Genomic DNA, 18,791 nt, shown 5'->3' on the forward strand with positions numbered 1-18,791 from the left:
ACTGAGGAAAGAAAATCAGTCAGCCTGAAAAAACGAAACTGAACAGCCCCAAACCAAAAAGAAATAAAGCAAAGCACACACACATACACAGGGTCCAGGATCCATCTATTCATTGCTTGTGGCCTTTTATATTTTTATTCTAGCTGAGCCCTTTTTTTTTTTTTTTAATCTGCTGCATAGTTTCCCAATGCCAAGAACTGTGTATTTTTCTCCTGGATCCATGTTTTGGAGCTCAGCTGACATCAGAGTTGAGACATTTTCAGTGTGGAAAATACAAGCCTAGTAATAGTGGTAACGAACCAACTTCAGTTTTATCCTAAATGTCTGAGGTTTCAACCAACCTTTTCCCTCCTCCACACCCTACCACGTTTCCCAGGGAAAAAATGACAAAAATAAAAGAATGATTTACAGGCTTCAAGTCAGTGTTTTGTTAAATAGTTTGTGGTGTTCTCACTTTGGCCACTGTTAAAGATGCAGGCATAGAGAAGGGTGTGTTGGACTAGCATGTATTAAAAAAATGGAACATTAACATAGCATCTCTCTCTCAAAAAGACTAAAACACTAACAAATACAAGTCAATGCACATTTGTTTTAAACTAGTGTAATTCTTTTTCACATTGGATTAAACATTATTTTGTACACCGAACATTACAATGCTGTTTATCTCCTCCAATCGTGCAAAAATAGTTAAAACGTGCCACTTCTGCCATGAATGAGAACATGACTGATTCCTCTACACACCTGCCCCAGGATTTAAAATGATAAAAAACACAAATTTAAAAAACATCCCCCCCTCAAAAGCTTTATAAACAAATATGGACACATTTTTGTGGACACATGCCAGTTAATACTGAGATGGCAGAAGTCGCAGGTTTGTACTGAAAGCTCAAGTTTCCTGTCCCTGCCCCATCACTCAAGGCCAGATCCTGCAAGGTCACAACGGGCTGATTTTAAGAGATGCTGAACTTTCACAGCTCCCACTTACGTAAATGGGAACTGCAGCTGCTCAGCACCTTTGAAATATCAGACCTTGAGCACCCTCAGCTCTCTTGGAAACTAAAGGCACTCAAGCAATTCACAAGATCAAGCTCTTAAAGAGGCAGGAGAGAGTTCACAGCTGCATGAGTTCACAGATGCTTTTGGAGAATTGTAAGATAGCATTCCAAAACCAGAAGCGTGAATTGCGCTGTAATATTTCCCCATCAATACACAAGTTCTGTGATAAGCTTGGGACCACAGCGGCACATAAATAAAATCCCCACGTGGGTTTGAACTGGGTATCACTGACTAGAGATTGGCTGCCAAAAAATGAAGCCAATCATATGTTGTGGAGGATTAAAAAGTAAGAGCAGCAAGCGGAGAACATGCACCTTTTAATCTCACCCTTTCGACTAATTCCCTCCCCACTCCATTCATCTCCCTGAGCTTCTCTGATAAACAGCATTGCAAGTTGGTTTAAAAAAAAATGCACAAGAGTTTTGCTGGTCATGTATTTACACGTGGCATCATTCCACAAGGAGTTTGATCTCATTGGCTAGTAGCTGGTTCATGTTGAATAAAGCCCCCGGGAGCTTGGTGAGCAACTCTCTCTCCGTGGTCTCAGGGTCGCTGTCGACAGAGCTGGAGCTAGCGCTCATATTGTCGACAGCGGCACTAGCTGGAGGGCCCAGCTCTGGCTCGCTCGTCTCGCTGGCCGTGGACACCACAGAGAGCAAGGACATGCGCCGCGTCAAGCGACCGGGGGGGAGGAGAGAAGCGGCGTAGTCCGCTATGATACCAGCTACATCTAGATTACAAGCCTTGTCAAAGGCAATGAAACCTACATTTGCATTGGCCTCACAGACGTAGAACGAGCCATCATCTTTCATCAGTAGGTCGATGCCACACACGTCCATCCCCAGGATGTTTGACACCTGGACTGCCAGCTGCTTGCCTTGTTCGCTCAGTGAGCACATCATCCCTACACCGCCTGGCAAAAGGGAAAAGAAGGGTCAGCCCTCAGGCTGCAATCTGGTCAAATGGCACCTGCTGAGCATAGTAGGGATGGCTCAGTTCTTGGATGGGAAACATCCAAGGAAAATCCAGAGTGCTGCAGGGAAGGGTGTGACCACTTTTGGTCAGGAAGGATATCAACACATTTTTTATTTGTAGGGGTGTTAAAGCTGACCTGCAAATTAAAAAACACACGCCATGTGTCTGTTTTGCTTCTTTGTTCCGTTACAAGGTGGTCTGACACAGTGTCATCCCTCTGCCCCCCACCTAAGAGCATTGCTTGCTTCTCCTATTAGCTACTCAGATCTTTGCTATGCTGGAAGACTATGGTAACTGAAGAATCAGTGATACGACATCAAAAAAGATAAGCCTGAAAGCTAAGCAGTTGAGGAAACAAAAACTAAAAATTCATTTAACATTTAAGACAGACTATTCTTAAAAATTAGATTGACCTAACTACATCAGTGAGGGCTGCGAAAAATTTTGCACCCTGTCCTACATATTTAGCACGACCTAACCCATTCTGTGGACATAGGAAGCATCTACACTATGGGCTTGGCTACATTTGCGAGTTAGAGCGCATTAAAGAAGCCCTGGGCGCACTAGCTCACTACCCGTCCACACTGGCAAGGCACGTAGAGCGCTCTGACTCCACGGCTAGAGTGCTCCTGGTACTCCACCTCAGTGAGTGGAATAACGTTTGGTGCGCCCACCACTGGAGCACTGCGGCACCAGACACCCTGGTCTGTTAGTGCACTCTGATCGGCCTCCCTAAGTGTCCCACAATGCCTGTTCTAACCACTCTGGTCATCACTTTGAACTCTACTGCCCTGCCCTCAGGTGACCAACCGTCAGACCCGCCCTTTAAATTCCCAGGGAATTTTGAAAATCCCCTTCCTGTTTGCTCAGCCAGGCATGGAGTGCTCTCAGCGAATCTTTTTAGGTGACCATGCCTCCACCCACCAGGCAATCGCCAGTATGGAGCAATGGTAAGGTGCTGGACCTCACCAGTGTTTGGGGGGACGAAGCTGTACAGTCCCAGCTGCGCTCCAGCCATACCTTCAGGCAGATATCAAGATACATGATGGAAAGGGGCCATGACCAGGACGCACTGCAGTGCAGGATTAAAGTGAAGGAGCTGCGGAATGCCTAACACAAAGACCGCGAGGCAAACAGCCACTCTGGTGCTACCCCTGCGACCTGCCATTTCTTCAAAGAGCTGGACGCGATACTTGGGGTGACCCCACCTCTATTCCGAGGACCACCATTGACACTTCAGAGCCCTGTGGAACAAGACAGGAGGAGGAGAAGGAACAGCAAAGCAGGAGCGAGGGTGCTGAGGCAGAGGAAGACACCCCGGAATCCCTAGATGCATGCAGCCAGAAGCTGTTCTCAAGCCAGGATTAAGGTAGCCAGTCGCGGCGGCCAGTGCTTGGGGAAGGACAAACACCAGAGGAGGACCCCAGTAAGTGGCTTTTATTTTGGGAAATAAATTATTCGGTGTGGGCTCTTGGGGCGAGGAGGGCTATGGCTGCATTGATGCCTAGATGCAGAATAGGGCGTTGATGTGCTCTCTCACATCGCGGTAATCGGCCTCAGTGATCTCTTCAAAGGTCTCGTCCAGAACTTGGGCAATGTGCTTGCGCAGGTTTCTTGGGAGAGCCACTGTGGTCCTTGTCCCAGTAATGCTAACTTGTCCGCGCCACTGTGCTGTGAGAGGCGAGGGGATCATTGCTGCACACAGGCAAGCTGCATATGGGCCAGGGCGGAAACCGCATTGCAGGAGAAGACCCTCCCTTGCTTCCCAGGTCACCCTCAGCAGTGAGGTATCTTCCAGGATGAACTCCTGTGGAAAATGTTGGCACAATGTTCAGTATAGGGGCCCCTGCCACTGTTGGCTCTCCCCAAGGCACAGAAACCCAGAGGACAGTACAGCCGTGAAACAGTCAGTCACACTTGACCGTGTGCTTACTCACCATTTTGGGGCTCCTGGGAGTTATGTGCGCTCGCTTTAGGACAGGCAAATTATGCTATTGTGTAGACTGTGCTTGTTCTTAAATATGGGGGAATCATTGCTTTGTCTGGTGTGAACAATGCTGCCTCCGTTAAGTGTTGCATTTTGCCTTTACAAATGCAACCTTGAGATCTCAGCCATCCATGTTATCACCGGCTGAAAGACTCCAAAGAATCAGAAAGAGGCCACGTGGAAGCAAGGAAGACATGTTGCATGAAGTAATGTAGCATTCAAATAATGAAAATCAAAAAGTGCAGGAGTGGCGGGACAGTGAAAGGAGGATCCGCCAGCAGAATGAGGAGCACCGGCACAAAAGCGCGGTGCTCCGGCAGCAAAGCACGGATCGGCTGATAAGCATAATGGGGCGCCAAGGGGACTTGATCCAGACGCTCATAGCCATGCAGGCGGAGCACTACTGCGCCCGCCCCCCTGCAGCCCTTGTCCCAAAACTCTTTCCCTTGTGCCTCCATGCCACCTCCCACCCACTTTCCCCAATATCTGGGTTCTTACCGTCACCAGCTGCCTCCAATACCTGCAGCTTCACCACCTAGCCCTGAAAACTACGACCCTTATCCACTGCACTCAACCCCCACCACCATGCAGTATAGCCATCCTGAAGTGCAGCACTCATTGCACAGCACTCCAGACAGGAAGGCCGAGTAACGTAACAGGACATACGGAAATCTGTGCTTGTACCGTTTCCCACTCCACCCCCTTGCCCTTTCTGTTTCCCAAGCAGTTGTGTTTCTTTTCAATAAATGGATTTTTTGGCTTTGAAAACATTCTTTATCATTGCATAAAGTAAAAGATACCTTAACCCAGGAAAGAAACAGGCACTGCAAGTCAGCATAGCAGACACAGAGTCCTACTAACATTGGAACCACTGCACTTCGCTCCCGTGCGGGGCACCAGACATTACTGGTGGCTTTCAGCTCAAATTGCTCCCTCAAGGCATCCCTAATCCTTGCAGCCCCACGCTGGGCCCCTCTAATAACCCTGATCTCTGGCTGTTCAAATTCAGCCTCCAGGTGTTGAACATCTGAGTTCCATACCTGAGTGAAGTTTTCACCCTTCCCGTCACAAATGTTATGGAGGGTACAGCACATGGATATAACCACGGGGATGCTGTCATCGGCCAGGTCCAGCTTCCTATACTGACAGCACTAGCAGCCCTTTAAATTGTCAAAAGCACACTCCACAGTCGTTCTGCACCGGCTCAGACTGTTGTTGAACCGCTCCTTGCTGCTGTCAAGGCTCCCTGTGTAGGGTTTCAAGTGCCATGGCATTAAAGAGTAAGCGGGGTCTCCAAGGATCACAATGGGCATTTCCACTTCCCCTACGGTGATCTTCTGGTCTGGGAAAAAAGTTCTGGCTTGCAGCTTCCTGAACAGGCCAGTGTTCGGAAAGATGCATGCATCATGCACCTTTCCGGGCCAGCCTGCGTTAATGTCAATGAAATGCCCACGGTGATCCACAAGCGCCTGGAGAACCAAAGAGAAATAACCCTTCTGATTAACGTACTCAGACTAGGTGGGTTGGTGCTAGAATTGGAATGTGTGTGCCATCTATCGCTCCTCCTCAGTTAGGAAAACCCATTTGTGCAAAGTCATCCACAATGTCATGCACGTTACCCAGAGTCAAGGTTCTTCTGAGCAGGATGTGATTAATGGCCCTCCAAACTTGCATCAACACAATTTAAACGGTTGACTTTCCCACTCCAAACTGGTTAGCGACCGATTGGTAGCTGTCTGGAGTTGCCAGCTTCCAGATTGCAATAGCCACCCACTTCTCCACCGGCAGGGCAACTCTCAATCTTGTGTCCTTGCGCAGCAGGGTGGGGGCGAGCTCCTCACAGGTCCCATGAAAGTGGCTTTTCTCATCTGAAAGTTCTGCAGCCACTGCTCATCATCCCAGACTTGCATGAAGATGTGATCCCACCACTCAGTGCTTCTTTCCTGAGCCCCAAAGTGGCATTCCACGGTGGTGAACATGTCCATGAATGCCACAAGCACACTCGTGTCATATGCATTACAAGAGTCGATATCATCGGAGCCCTCACTGTCACCTTGGATCATAAGGAATAACTATGCTGCCAAATGTGATGTGCTGGCGAGACTCATCAGCATACTCCTCAGCAGTTCAGGCTCCATTTCCGCAGACCGAAAGGGAAGACAGAGCGCGCAGTACAAAAAATGTTGAAAGATGGCGCCAGATGTGGACTGAGGCACAGGGATTGCTGGGATGCGAACCGATGCATCACAGGGCATTGCGACAGGATCCAGAATGCCCCGCCCCCTTCCCACAAGCCACAGCGCCAGAATGGGAAGAGGTGCTCTGTGGGATAGCCGCCCATAATGCACCGCTCCCAATGCCGCTGCAAGTGCTGCAAATGTGGCCACACCAGTGCACTTGCAGCTGTCAGTCTGGACAGACTGCCGCGCTTTCCCTACTGCGCTCTCTGAAGGCGGGTTTACCTCAAAGCACTCTACATCTGCAAGTGTAGCCGTGCCCTATGACACCACAAAAAGCACAACCGCAGCACTGTAGCTGTGCCACTGTAGTGCAAACAATGCCTTACTTAATTCAAATGCCTAATGAATATTTGAAAGAAAGAGCATCTTTGTTGAAGATTTAGCACCCCGCCCTTTAAGCCAAAGTGTGGGCTCCCAATACACATCTCTAAGCACTCTTAAGAAGCCTTTGAACAAGACCAGGGAGGACTAGACATAGTATTCCAAATATTGCTAAGGTCAAAAGTAAAATAACATTTAACAAAAACCTTTTAAGGCCACCTTTACTCAGTATAAAGCAATCTTCTCCACCCCACACAAAAAAACAAAAGGGAGTACTGCTGACCCCATATTTTAAAAATCTTTTGCAGATTTCTTAACTCCAGTGTCCAGGTTGAATTCTAGCTTGGATAGCAGTTATTTTGATTCCCTACAATTCCCCTTGCAGATTCAATTGTATATATATTAATTTCCTGTACTAAAATATTATACAGCACCGCTGTTTAATGTTAAAACTTCTGCCCCAGAATGCCTGTATTTCAGTGGTGGGTGTTTAAGTGTTCAGAGGTATATCTAGATTTCAGACATGTATGCGCACGTGTTTTGCCAAGCTCTTTGGGATCTTTGCTTTAGTGTGCCATATACACTAATGGCCTGATGTTCAAAGCTCCTACTTGCTTTAATGAGAACTGTGGATGCTCAGCATCTTAGGAAGAATTAAGTTATAGAGTATTCAATCTGAAACACCTTTCCTCAAGTCATCTCTCAAAATGAGTCATGTCCCCTAGTATCTGTTACACTGAAAATTCCCCAATTATTCAAACTTTTTTGATCTCCCATAAGATTTGAAGCTGTACTGCATGTGAAGGAGGTGGTAAAAATGGGGCCCAGCTAGGGTCAACTCTCCCCCCACCGCACTCCCCAGAACTATGCAGGGGAGGACCCCTTCCCCCACACCAACTTTGAGGACACTAAGAGCCATGTGTCTTTGGGAAAGAAATTGCATGGAGGAGCCAGCCAGAGACTGAAGCTGGTCCAGCAGCTGCAGAAAACACTTTAAGCAGGGGCTGACAGACACTGATGTCAGACAGCTCTCTCCAGTTTTCACTCTGAACATTCTCTCCCCTGTGCTGATTGGTTTGCTCCAACCCCTCCCATCCCCTTCTTTCCTGTGTCTTTCCATCTAGTTCAGCAGTTCTCAAACTGTGGGGTGCAACCGCATTTTATTGGGGTTGCCAGGGCTGGTTTAGACTTGCTGGGGCCCAGGGCTCAGGTTACAGGCCCCCTGCCTGGGTCTGAAGCCCTTGGGCTTCGGCTTTGATGCCCCCTGGCCTGGGAAGGTGGAGGTGGAGCTTCAGCTTTGCCTCTCCTCCTCTCCCAGGATGGCGGGACTTGGGCATGCTCAGGCTTCGGCCCGCTCTCCTTGGGTCCTGTAGTAATTTTTGTCGTCAGAAGGGGGTCACGCTACAATGAAGTTTGAGAACCCCTGATCTAGCTTATCCCCTTCTAATATAACCCCACTGAAAGACCAAAAATACCATGGCACTAACATGACATTTGCCACCATTGCATCATTCACACTACTTGTGCGTCTTATCTTTTTCTCCCATACTGTCTTCTCTATTTAGACTATAAGCTCTTTGTTGCAGGGACTGTCTTATTCTATGTTTGTACAGTTCCTAGCACAATGGGATCCTGTCCTCTGGTGGCCCCTAGACATTACTGTAATAAACATCAATAAATAAAAAATAAAATGTGCAACTTCTCATTTAAATTGGGGTTGCCACTCATCTCCCATTGGGCTCCACAAATTCCAATCAAGACCACAAACAATGCTATTCCTACCAAGTGAGCAGTTGCTCTGCATCCTCCCATCTGTTGAGCAGCGCAGCATGGTCCCCACCACGCGGCCGCCTACCACGATGACACGAACATCCTTGCCATGGGACTCCTTGACATATTTCTGGAACAGGTAAGGGGCCTCATGACGAATTAAATGGCTCAGGTCTGCCAAATGGTGCTTATCTCGTGCCAGGAATACAGCTTTGCCTGTTCCAAGAGAAAACATTGAGAGTGGGAACTGGGAACAAGGGCAAGAGCCGCTAGACTTGTCTTGTGTTATAGATTCAGCACATGAAGAATCTCCAAAAAAACTGCCTATCCTCATGAGCTGGATATATTTTATATCCCTTTACACATTCTCCTGTGTAGATCAGTACTCAACTGCGTCAGTGCTGCTGAATGTACCAAGTACTGAGACAGTCAGGGTGGTAAGTCAGCCAAAAAAGCTCTTTAATAGAGAAACTGGGCCTTATAACTCCCACCCCTTTTGGGACAGGTGCCTGGTAAGACAGGAGAGGAGACACAAACCACAGAGAGAAGCACACATGCAACCAACAGCACAACCTCTCCCCCATTTAAAGCAGAAAGCTGGAACTTCAAGGTATAAAAACAAAGTTAACTTAGAACTCTACCCAGATGCACTGTAGGAAGTATGCTATGGCATTAGTCCACTGCTGTAAAATCATCATAGTAATACATGAGGAAAACAGCACCCCTGTACCCACAACATCCCAGTAGTGGGGTGACAGACGTCCAATGGAACATAAGCGTTTAGAGAGAAATGTAGCTGTGACTGACACTGATGGAGCTGATAAAATGAGACAACTTCAGCAGCTTATTCCACTAAAAATAATGTGGGGCATACTGACAGTTGGTGAAAGAGGGCCAGCTTGTTTCTTTAGAAATTCAATGCCCCTTGCCAGCAAACTATTCTAAAGATTTACTTCAGCCAATCTCTAATTTATTCTTTTTACTCCTCACTTTGTTTCCTCAGCTCACCTCACAGAGACTTCCCATCCCTCCATGTAATCTCCCCAGTGTCTGTGAAAGGCACTTCTGGAACAGTCTCCACTACTCTGTAGTTCATTTCCTTTCCTTCATCAGCCTTATCTCTTAATTGCTCTCCTCCTCTGTTGACACCTCTTGTATTATATGGCACAGATTTACATTTTGCAGTAAGGCACCACCAATTTATGTGGCAGAGCTTCACTGAATTATGCTGCAACATTACTGCATTACAAAATCCCTTGATAAACTGCCTCGTTTAACGAGGAAATGGGAAAAAAAAGCAGAAGGAAGAGGAGATGAAGTACTGTGTTGGGGGTACCACCTCAGCAGGCTCTGCTCCTTCAGGGCTTAGGGTCTGTGTAGCAAAAGACTCCTATGTAACATGGAGCTGCTAAAGCCAGCAGTAATGGAGCACTGCTTCGGAAGGATTTAAGATAGTACTGGTACCACCTACTCAGTCCCGGTCCACACTTAAGCTCATTCTCCTCATGCTGCTGCTTATCCCCTACTTCCCCACTCTCCTAGCTACTGTGCTCCCAAAATGGGGATGAAAACACCAAGGACTTGGAAGATGGTAGGATACTGCCCATTTCAGTGGGATTATGTGGTACCAGAGATGTGTGGCATTTTGATAAAAAACTATGTGCCCATTTGCACTGATGCAAGTTGCACTGCTAATGGCCTTAAGCGTGAGTGGTTAAATTCATTCACCATATATAACATGTAAGCCACTGTTTTCTAAAATATCATTTGCTATCTGCTGTTCTGTATTTAACTTCAAAGTATTTGGGGGGAAGCTTTTCATCTAAGAATTCATGCCACTGAAACGACACTGTACAGACACACTGGATTAAGTGTGCTTTAAAGTACCCCTTATAAACAGGGGTTTATGCAAGCCCAGATTGGAAGAAATTTGGAAGGAGAAGAAATTTGATAGCTGTAAACTATCTAATTGATTATATTTAGTAGATCTAATCAGCAGAATACCACGTAGTGTCAAGTTAAATCCTGGGTCCCACATATTGCACAGATTCACCCTTTACTGCATAATCATGCTCCAGAGTCTAAGGCTCTGGCTACGTAAGAAACTTTCATCACTAACTAAAATCAGTTTTTAAAGTTAATTTAGTTAAATTGGTGCAATCCCCTGTGCAGAAACACATCGGCTTACACCTGTCTTCATTTGATAATCTACTGATTTAACATTAAGATAAACTGATTTAACACTTAATATTTAAATTACAAAATGAGGTTCTTATTCAGTTATTTGAAGCTGCTGCTGAATCTGCACCAAAGTCACAAAATCAGAAATCCAGCTGTAGAATTTAGGTCCAGTTTGGTACTTAATGCCTTGATTAAACTGAAACCTGACTATTGGCAACGCTAAGTAGAAAGAAAAAGATATTAAGATTCACTGAACTGAGCTGTAGTCTCTTAAGCTTATTTAGAAATTTCCCCTTAATTCCACTACTATTCCAAGTCCTGGAGCCTCTCTCCACAGTTGTGCCCGTGCCACTCACTCAAAAGCTGTAGAAACCTTCTGCTGTTCCAGTCCTGGCTCCTCACACGGCTCTGTGAATGCACCACATGCAGGACCCCTGTTATTTCTATTCTATGCTCCTTGAACAAGTTACCAGCTGATTTAAAAACTGCCTTCCATGTTTAAAGTCTGTTCAACGCTCAGAAGCAATTCAGAAGTTGGAAGGATTTAGAGAAGGAAATCAAAGTCTAACCCCCAACATAAAGCCTCTTCAAGCCCCTTTCCCTTCACCACACATGGAACCCTGGAATGCTGGTTACCACCACACGCCTCTTCCCCTCATCCCTGCACCCACCTCGATGACCCCGTGTGTTCTTCACCACCATGGGAAACTCCAGCACCTCCGCTTCATCAATCATTTTGGCAAAGTTCTCATGACCACCTGACAAGAAGAGAACGAAGAAACGTTACAAATTGCCAGTCAGATACTACCAATCTAATCTGTGACTGCTGGATACAGACTATACCCCTTCCACCTCTGGTCTTGAAGACAGCAGTGTAGGCCAAAGGTTAATAGAAGGCAGATCATTCAGAAGGGCCAGCACTTCCCTGACACATGTCATCTATGAGACATTAACCCGTAGTAATTGGGAAAGGGTATTGTTGCCCTTATCTCATCTTCCTTCCAAATATGCCCCAATACTCCCTGGAACTCCTGATCCCCACCCACGAGGAAAAACCCAATCCCCAAATCTTAATTCCCCTGAACTCTATTGTTCTTCCTGCTCCCTTTTCCTTCTCCATGTTTATCAACTCCCACCTACCTGCCTCCCATCCACCTGGCAGGGAACCAATAGGGGAATGCTCTGGAGACACAGGTCCATCCTGGCTACGTGTAGCAGGGGAACAAGATGTGATACAGGGACCAGCACCCCCCAAATCCTGTCCCATTCTACCTCCCCAGATTCCTAGATCTGAGTTCCTCACATCTCAGCCTGCCCCCCTAACTCCGGGACTAATGTTTCCACTCCTCCATCCCACTCCATCTATAAAGCCACTAGAAGAGTCGTTTTTAAATGTTGTTTACCTGATAACAGCCTAATGTTAGGCTGTTACCTGATAAGCTCAATTCACCCTTCATTCAGAGGGCTGACTGTAGTGTGGGGAACAGAAGGGAGGGGGTTAGAGGGAGAGAGAATGAAAGCCCTCAGAGGCTTGTGCAGTAAAGCAGAGGACTCAAGTCAGGGTGATAGTTTGAAAATCAGCAGCAGCTGCTGCCGCCCTGGATTTTGCTGCTCACAATGGAATATGAGCAGCTCAACATCTCCTGCTCTTCTTGGCAATGCCACCCTTTACAAGCCACCTACCACTTAAACAGAAGAGAGCGCAACCCTGAATCCAATTTGTTATATAGACAGGGCGAGCTGTGCAGGATGGGAGACACTCTCTCGTTACCCCTCATTCTTCATGTCCCCCTTTCTCAAAGGAACAACACACATCTCCCCTTCCCCAACAGTTGGGACGTCTGAATCTCTAATGCAAGGACACAGTCACTTTTCAAATAAGTATCTGTTTTATTTATATCACATTAGTTTATGTAACAGGTGGACAGATTTTATTCATGGATCAGTTCTCCTGTTAACTGAGACTTTGTATGACAGATCCCATTACTAGAGCCTGTTGGTGTTTCTGCACAGAGACAATAAACTTCCCCCTTTCCTTAGCAGAAAAGGAGGCTGAGAGGGAATCTTCCATTCTTAAATACATTACAGTTAAAAACAAAGAAGTTCCCATACTAGATCAGAGCACAGATCTATTTAGCCTAGTATCCTGTCTCTGACAGTGGCCAGTACAACACACTTGAGGAAGGTACAATAAAACCACTTGTAGACAAGGACTGAGTAATCATCCTGTAGGGGAAATTATCTTCCTAATACCAGACGGTTTTTGATAATAAAGCACGAGGATTTGTAACCCTTATGCATTTTTTCCTATCCAATATAGCTGTGGATGTTCTTGATCATATACATTTCTAATCCTTTTTCAAATACAGCTGAATTCTTGACTTCAGTAATGCATTGAGTTCCACACATTATCTGTGTGTTGAACAAGGGACATAGCTTTTTCATCTGAAGATATCAAAGTATTTTAGATAATAATCTTCACAATACCCCACCTTACAGATGGGGAAAGTGGGGCATGGAGCCTAAATGACTTGCCCATGGTGTCACAGCAAAGCCCAATATAGAACAATCAAGCAGTCCTGACTCCCAGTCCCCAATCTAGCCACTACACAACACTCCTCTAGGGCAGTTACACACTGCAACCCAATAATAAGGGCCTTGCCGAACTTGACTAATGTCCCACCTGCTGTAAGTGCTTTTAGTATGTTGCCCTTTTAACCCAATGGGCTTACCATAGGAGAAGGTGTCTGGAAGAGGCACACCATGACCAGCCAGCTCCTGGAAGGTCCAGAACTTGTTGACGCAGTTGAGGATGGCTTGGGGCCGATTCATCAACCGGCAGCCCATCTTCTCCAAGTGGCGAAGGACCGTGATGTCACTGTCGCTCTGGACCCAGGGTGTTGGCACACGTACAACCACCACCTGTGGATAGGCAGTAATGAGCTCCCCATTCACCCGGAGACCTAGGGAAGGAAAGGAAAGCCATTCCAATCAACTCCAAGGGCTCAAGAAGATGACAGATGGATAAACAAAGCATAGAAATAATTATAATACCAGATCACACCATCGATCCATCTGTATTCTGCATCTAACAGATGTCTAACGCCTTATGTTTAAATGGCACCCCGTTACTCTTATAACAGACCTAGTCAACTGTGCCACTTTGTACACAGAGGCAAAAAATCCTTCCTGTCCCCCCCAGTGATATATTTAAAACTAGGTCTGGACAATCCTGGACTAGCCCTCAGAGTGATGAATTATTAGAGATGGGAAAATACCAATCTAATCCAACAGTCTGTGTGTCTGGAGGGATGAGGTGGGGTGGGAGGGAAAGTTGGAGTGAAACAAGTTGCAGGAAAGTAAGTATGATGGCTTTGCTTTTAGAAGATGTCAAGTCTCCTGAGGAGGACCTAGCAGATGACAGTGGGTTGGGAGCCGAGAAGTCATTTTGATCATCTTGTCAGGTCAATAAAGTGAAAACTGATGGAAACTCATCAGTCAGTGCAATTCACTGAGGTGATGACACTTGCTATTGGTACCGTAATGGTTAAAGGAGGAGAGAAGAGATAGGAAAAGAGATAACAATGAGCTTAGATTTCCATAAACAATGGAAGCCAGCTGGAACAATTCAAATCTGGTACTGTGTATTTGCTGACTATCCCCATAACAAAAAAGGGGATTTATTTTTAAAACAGGGCTGCAAATCCACAGTATACAACTGCTATATTGACAGTTTGTGTTTCATTTTGCTTTTAAGGAGCACTTGAATTAATGCTTTTTCTTGGAGACAGGTCTTTTCTGCTCCTCTTCCTCTCATATCCCTCCTCCCACCTAAGATACATTTCAGATCATGCCTTTAATAGAAAGGAGAAGCCACCTCTACCCTGCAATGCATGGAGAAAGATGCCCTCCCCACCTTCACATGCACACAGACACAGAACCTTTTCTTTTTTTTGGAAAGAGCAGAAACAGAGCCATTCCCAATACAGATCCCTTTCCCCAATCCCCTCTCCTACTATTGTGCGTGCATGTGTGTGTATATATTATATATGTGTGTGTGTGTATAGACACACACACACATATATATGTGCACGAGAGAGAGCACACACAAGAGGAAGGCTGCTCTGAAAGCTCACCTCATTAGCACCAAGCACTGCCGCATTGCAGCTGACATGACTTGCGTGTTTAAGCAAGCAGGCTTCACAACACCATTTTACAGTGCTTTCTCAAACAAGATTAGAAATAGCCACTGCAAAAAACCCAAGTGGGATGCAAACATCAGGGAGAGGGCCACCATCTCCTTCAACATGAAAAGGAACTCTGATTTGGCAAGCACGGAACTTTGACGTTGTCAGAACAATTATATAGTAGCATTCTCCATTAGACACACTCTTCCCCGCCTAAATCTCCATTCACACCCACTTTTCACTATCCTATTTACATGCATGTATTGAGACACATGGAAGTTGAGTAACAGTTTACATTAGTGAGAATTGCTTTTTCAACAGTAGCCGTTGTATATTTTTGTGTTGTGAATTGGAATTATGCAGTTTTCTGATGAAAAAAAAATCTCTCTCAATCCATTTTGGCATTTTCTCTTTAAAATGGAATATACTAAATTGAGTAGGTTTTGGCTTCAGGAGTTTGCAAAAGGGATGCAGCAATCTGAAGGAGAAGTATAAACCACCTCCAATGTCCTCCTAAATATTTTGGACCAGATTTGACTGTTACAACTGGTATAAATTCAGTCAGGCCATCAGCTCCCATGGAGTGACACTGGAATTACAATGATTTAACCAAGAGGATAATCTGGCCCTTTGTTTAGATTCAAACTGGTCTGGACACTGTTCTCTCCAGAACAAAAAGCATTTTCTCTCCCTTTAGAGAAGACAGTTTAAAAACAAAGAGGAAAAAGGCACTCAATGAAATGTATAATTTGAGTCACTGCTACTGACGCGCATCATAAAAATTAGCTGCAGTCTCCCAGCAACGGAGTACTGCAACTAGAGGCAGCTCCATTAAGGTAAACAGGAAACCCAGATCCTGCCATTTTGAAAAAATAAGCTTTTATTTAGCATTGGCCCTGAGATGCAGTCATTTGTAGTTAAATGAACATCCAGGAGAACTGAATGCCCTGATGAGTAGATTTATCAATCCACGCATTAGGCTGTGGGGCATGCAGCAACATGTTTATGTATATGACTAATTAGCTTTTCAAAGAACAGATCTATACATACAATACGAAATAAAAACCAAGATACCAGAGAGTTATAGGAAGTGACTGAATGGCTTGAGAATTTGGCAAACAGTATGCAGAGTATCTCACCTCTAAGTACTGGAACCATTCTGGCCTTTGGACAGAAGTAATAAGTTACTTCCCAGGCTATTTGGCATCCTACGTGAAATGAATTCGTTTCAGGCCAGCATTTAGCAGGCATCTGTCCATATACAAAAAAATCCTGAACATGACTAACTGGCTGCCTTGGTGGCAGTCTCAGGCTACATCCACCCTACCACGGGATCGACACTGCTGTGATCAATGCACTGGGCGTCAATTTAGCGGGTCTAGTGAGACCCACGAAAACAACAGCACAGAGCTCTCCGGTCAACTCCAGTACTCCACAAGGAACGAGAAGAGTAAAGTAAGTTGATGGGAGAGCATCTCCCATCGACCCAGCACGGGTGTAGACACCGCAGTAAGTCGACCTAAACTATGTTGATTTCAGCTACGTTATTAACTTATGTTATTCAACTTACTGTGGTAGTGTAGACATAGCCTCATGAATAGGCCAAGCAGACATAGCTATCCACGCATCCTCAGCCCTAGCAGGTTTAGGCACATTGGGAGGAGGGACACATGTATTGATACTTCTTATACTTCACTGGTATCCACTTGAGGCCTTTTGCCAGCAAAAATGTTCGCTTTAATGGGGGGAGGGGGTGGCCAATGCCTATATATGTAATGATTATAAAGCACTTTGGGATTCTTTGGCACAAGTAGCTCCTAAGACTACACGAGCTTGAACAGCACCATAAAAAACAACAATCTTACATTTAAATAGGGTTTTACACTTAGTAATACAGCCATTCCTTAGCCCTCCTCTGCAAGGCAGATGTCTCCACAATAGAATGTGGCAGTTCTAACTCTACTCAGTGAATTTAATTCACTGTATCCAGATGATGCTGTAAGAGGAATTTTAGCAATGCACAATGTAATTACTTAAGATGGAATTTTGCCAGGATACTTCACTCTTGGGGGGGGGGGGGGGGAATAGGAGCTACAGAGCTTCAGTTCTCGCTCTCACATGAAGGGTGGCCTCTCAAAACAACATCTGATAACTAAGTAAGACAAGCACTCCTTGAATCACTATTACACTCATAAGAGCCAACCCTATTTCGATGGTGAGCTAGATGGGATAACAGCTTCCTCTCCACAAGCTAAACTGACTGCCATTTTATGCATTTCTCTAGGAAAAAATGCTTTCTCCCCATTTCTTCACACCAGAGGTCTCTCTAGCTGCTTTATTGTGACAATCCATCCATTAACCACCTTTTCTGCAGAAAAGGCAACTGTTCCTAAGACATGAAACATTTAAAGAGGGAACATTACATTCTAAAGAAGTATCAGAGGGATAGCCATGTTAGTCTGTATCCACAAAAGGAGGATCCACAAAAACAACAGCATCTTAAAGCAACAGTGGCACATTAAAGACAGATTTATTTGGGCATAAGCTTTCATGGGTAAAAAAAACCCCACTTCTTCAGATGCATCTGAAGAAGTGGGGGGTTTTACCCATGAAAGCTTATGCCCAAATAAATCTGTTAGTCTTGAAGATGCCACCGGACTCCTCATTATTCCAAAGAAGATGTATCAGTGTTTAAATGTTTCAACTTTTGCTGTACCCGCCTTCTTTCCAAGCTCAACAACTATTATTAGTGTTTCAGCCACATAGCCATCTGTTTCTCTCATGCTTCTGAAGCTGCTAGGTTGAGACTGCAGATATACTTTTGCACTGAGGGCATTATAGTTCACTGAAAAGGACCAACCTATTTCAAGACACCACGTCCAGGTCTGATCATCATCTTAATTCATGCACCAGAAGTATTTGATAGCGTCTGACATCTTTATAGCTCACTATGCCTACCTTTCTCCCCCCAAATCCTTTACAAACTCTACAAGAATCACTTCACCAGTAGCTGTTCAGATGTGACAACAACATAACCCTTCCTGTCCTCAACTGGAAACACAATTCTTCACCACAGTTTAAACAGTGGAGTGAACTTTAGGGAGACAGAAAGCTATTCAGAAAAAGGCTATGATACCCCCATGGAGTTGCAAAAATTGCCAAAAGATTTTAAAAAGTTTTATAGAATCATAGAATATCAGGGTTGGAAGGGACCTCAGGAGCTCATCTAATCCAACCCCCTGCTCAAAGCAGGACCAATCCTCAACTAAATCATCCCACCCAGGGCTTTGTCAAGCCTGACCTTAAAAACTTCGAAGGAAGGAGATTCCACCACCTCCCTAGCTAACGCATTCCAGTGTTTCACCACCCTCCTAGTGAAAAAGTTTTTCCTAATATCCAACCTAAACCTCCCCCATTGCAACTTGAGACCATTACTCCTTGTTCTGTCATCAGCTACCACTGAGAACAGTCTAAATCCATACTCTTTGGAATCCCCTTTCAGGTAGTTGAAAGCAGCTATCAAATCCCCCCTCATTCTTCTCTTCTGCAGACTAAACAATCCCAGTTCCCTCAGATTCTCCTCATAAGTCATGTGTTCCAGTCCCCTAATCATTTTTGTTACCCTCCACTAGACTCTTTCCAATTTTTCCACATCCTTCTTGTAGTGTGGGGCCCAAAACTGGACACAGTACTCCAGATGAGGCCTCACCAATGTTGAATAGAGGGAAACGATCAAGTCCCTCAATCTGCTGGCAATGCCCCTACTTATACAGCCCAAAATGCCATTAGCCTTCTTGGCAACAAGGGCACACTGTTGACTCATATCCAGCTTCTCGTCCACTGCAACTCCTAGGTCCTTTTCTGCAGAACTGCTGCCAAGCAATTCGGTCCCCAGTCTGTAGCGGTGCATGGGATTCTTCCGTCCTAGAGTGCAGGACTCTGCACTTGTCCTTGTTGAACCTCATCAGATTTCTTTTGGCCCAATCCTCTAATTTATCTAGGGCCCTCTGGGCCCTATCCCTACCCTCCAGCATATCTACCTCTCCTCCCAGTTTAGTGTCATCTGCAAACTTG

General features: G+C 45.4%; 1 protein-coding gene across 1 annotated transcript in view; it reads right to left on the reverse strand.

Moving 5' to 3' along the window:
• Positions 1 to 1,505: 1,505 nt before the first annotated feature.
• The window catches only part of RIMKLB (ribosomal modification protein rimK like family member B), a 63,330-nt gene continuing 46,044 nt past the window's right edge, over positions 1,506 to 18,791 (reverse strand). Inside the window, exons 3-6 of the mRNA XM_077807388.1 lie at positions 13,263 to 13,493; positions 11,202 to 11,288; positions 8,362 to 8,565; positions 1,506 to 1,969 (exon numbers count right to left, since the gene is read on the reverse strand). Coding sequence (XP_077663514.1) covers positions 1,506 to 1,969; positions 8,362 to 8,565; positions 11,202 to 11,288; positions 13,263 to 13,493 — 986 coding nt within the window. The remainder of the gene's footprint in view (positions 1,970 to 8,361; positions 8,566 to 11,201; positions 11,289 to 13,262; positions 13,494 to 18,791) is intronic.

The sequence above is a fragment of the Eretmochelys imbricata genome, chromosome 1 (assembly GCF_965152235.1).
Source record: "Eretmochelys imbricata isolate rEreImb1 chromosome 1, rEreImb1.hap1, whole genome shotgun sequence".
Classification (NCBI taxonomy): domain Eukaryota; kingdom Metazoa; phylum Chordata; order Testudines; family Cheloniidae; genus Eretmochelys; species Eretmochelys imbricata.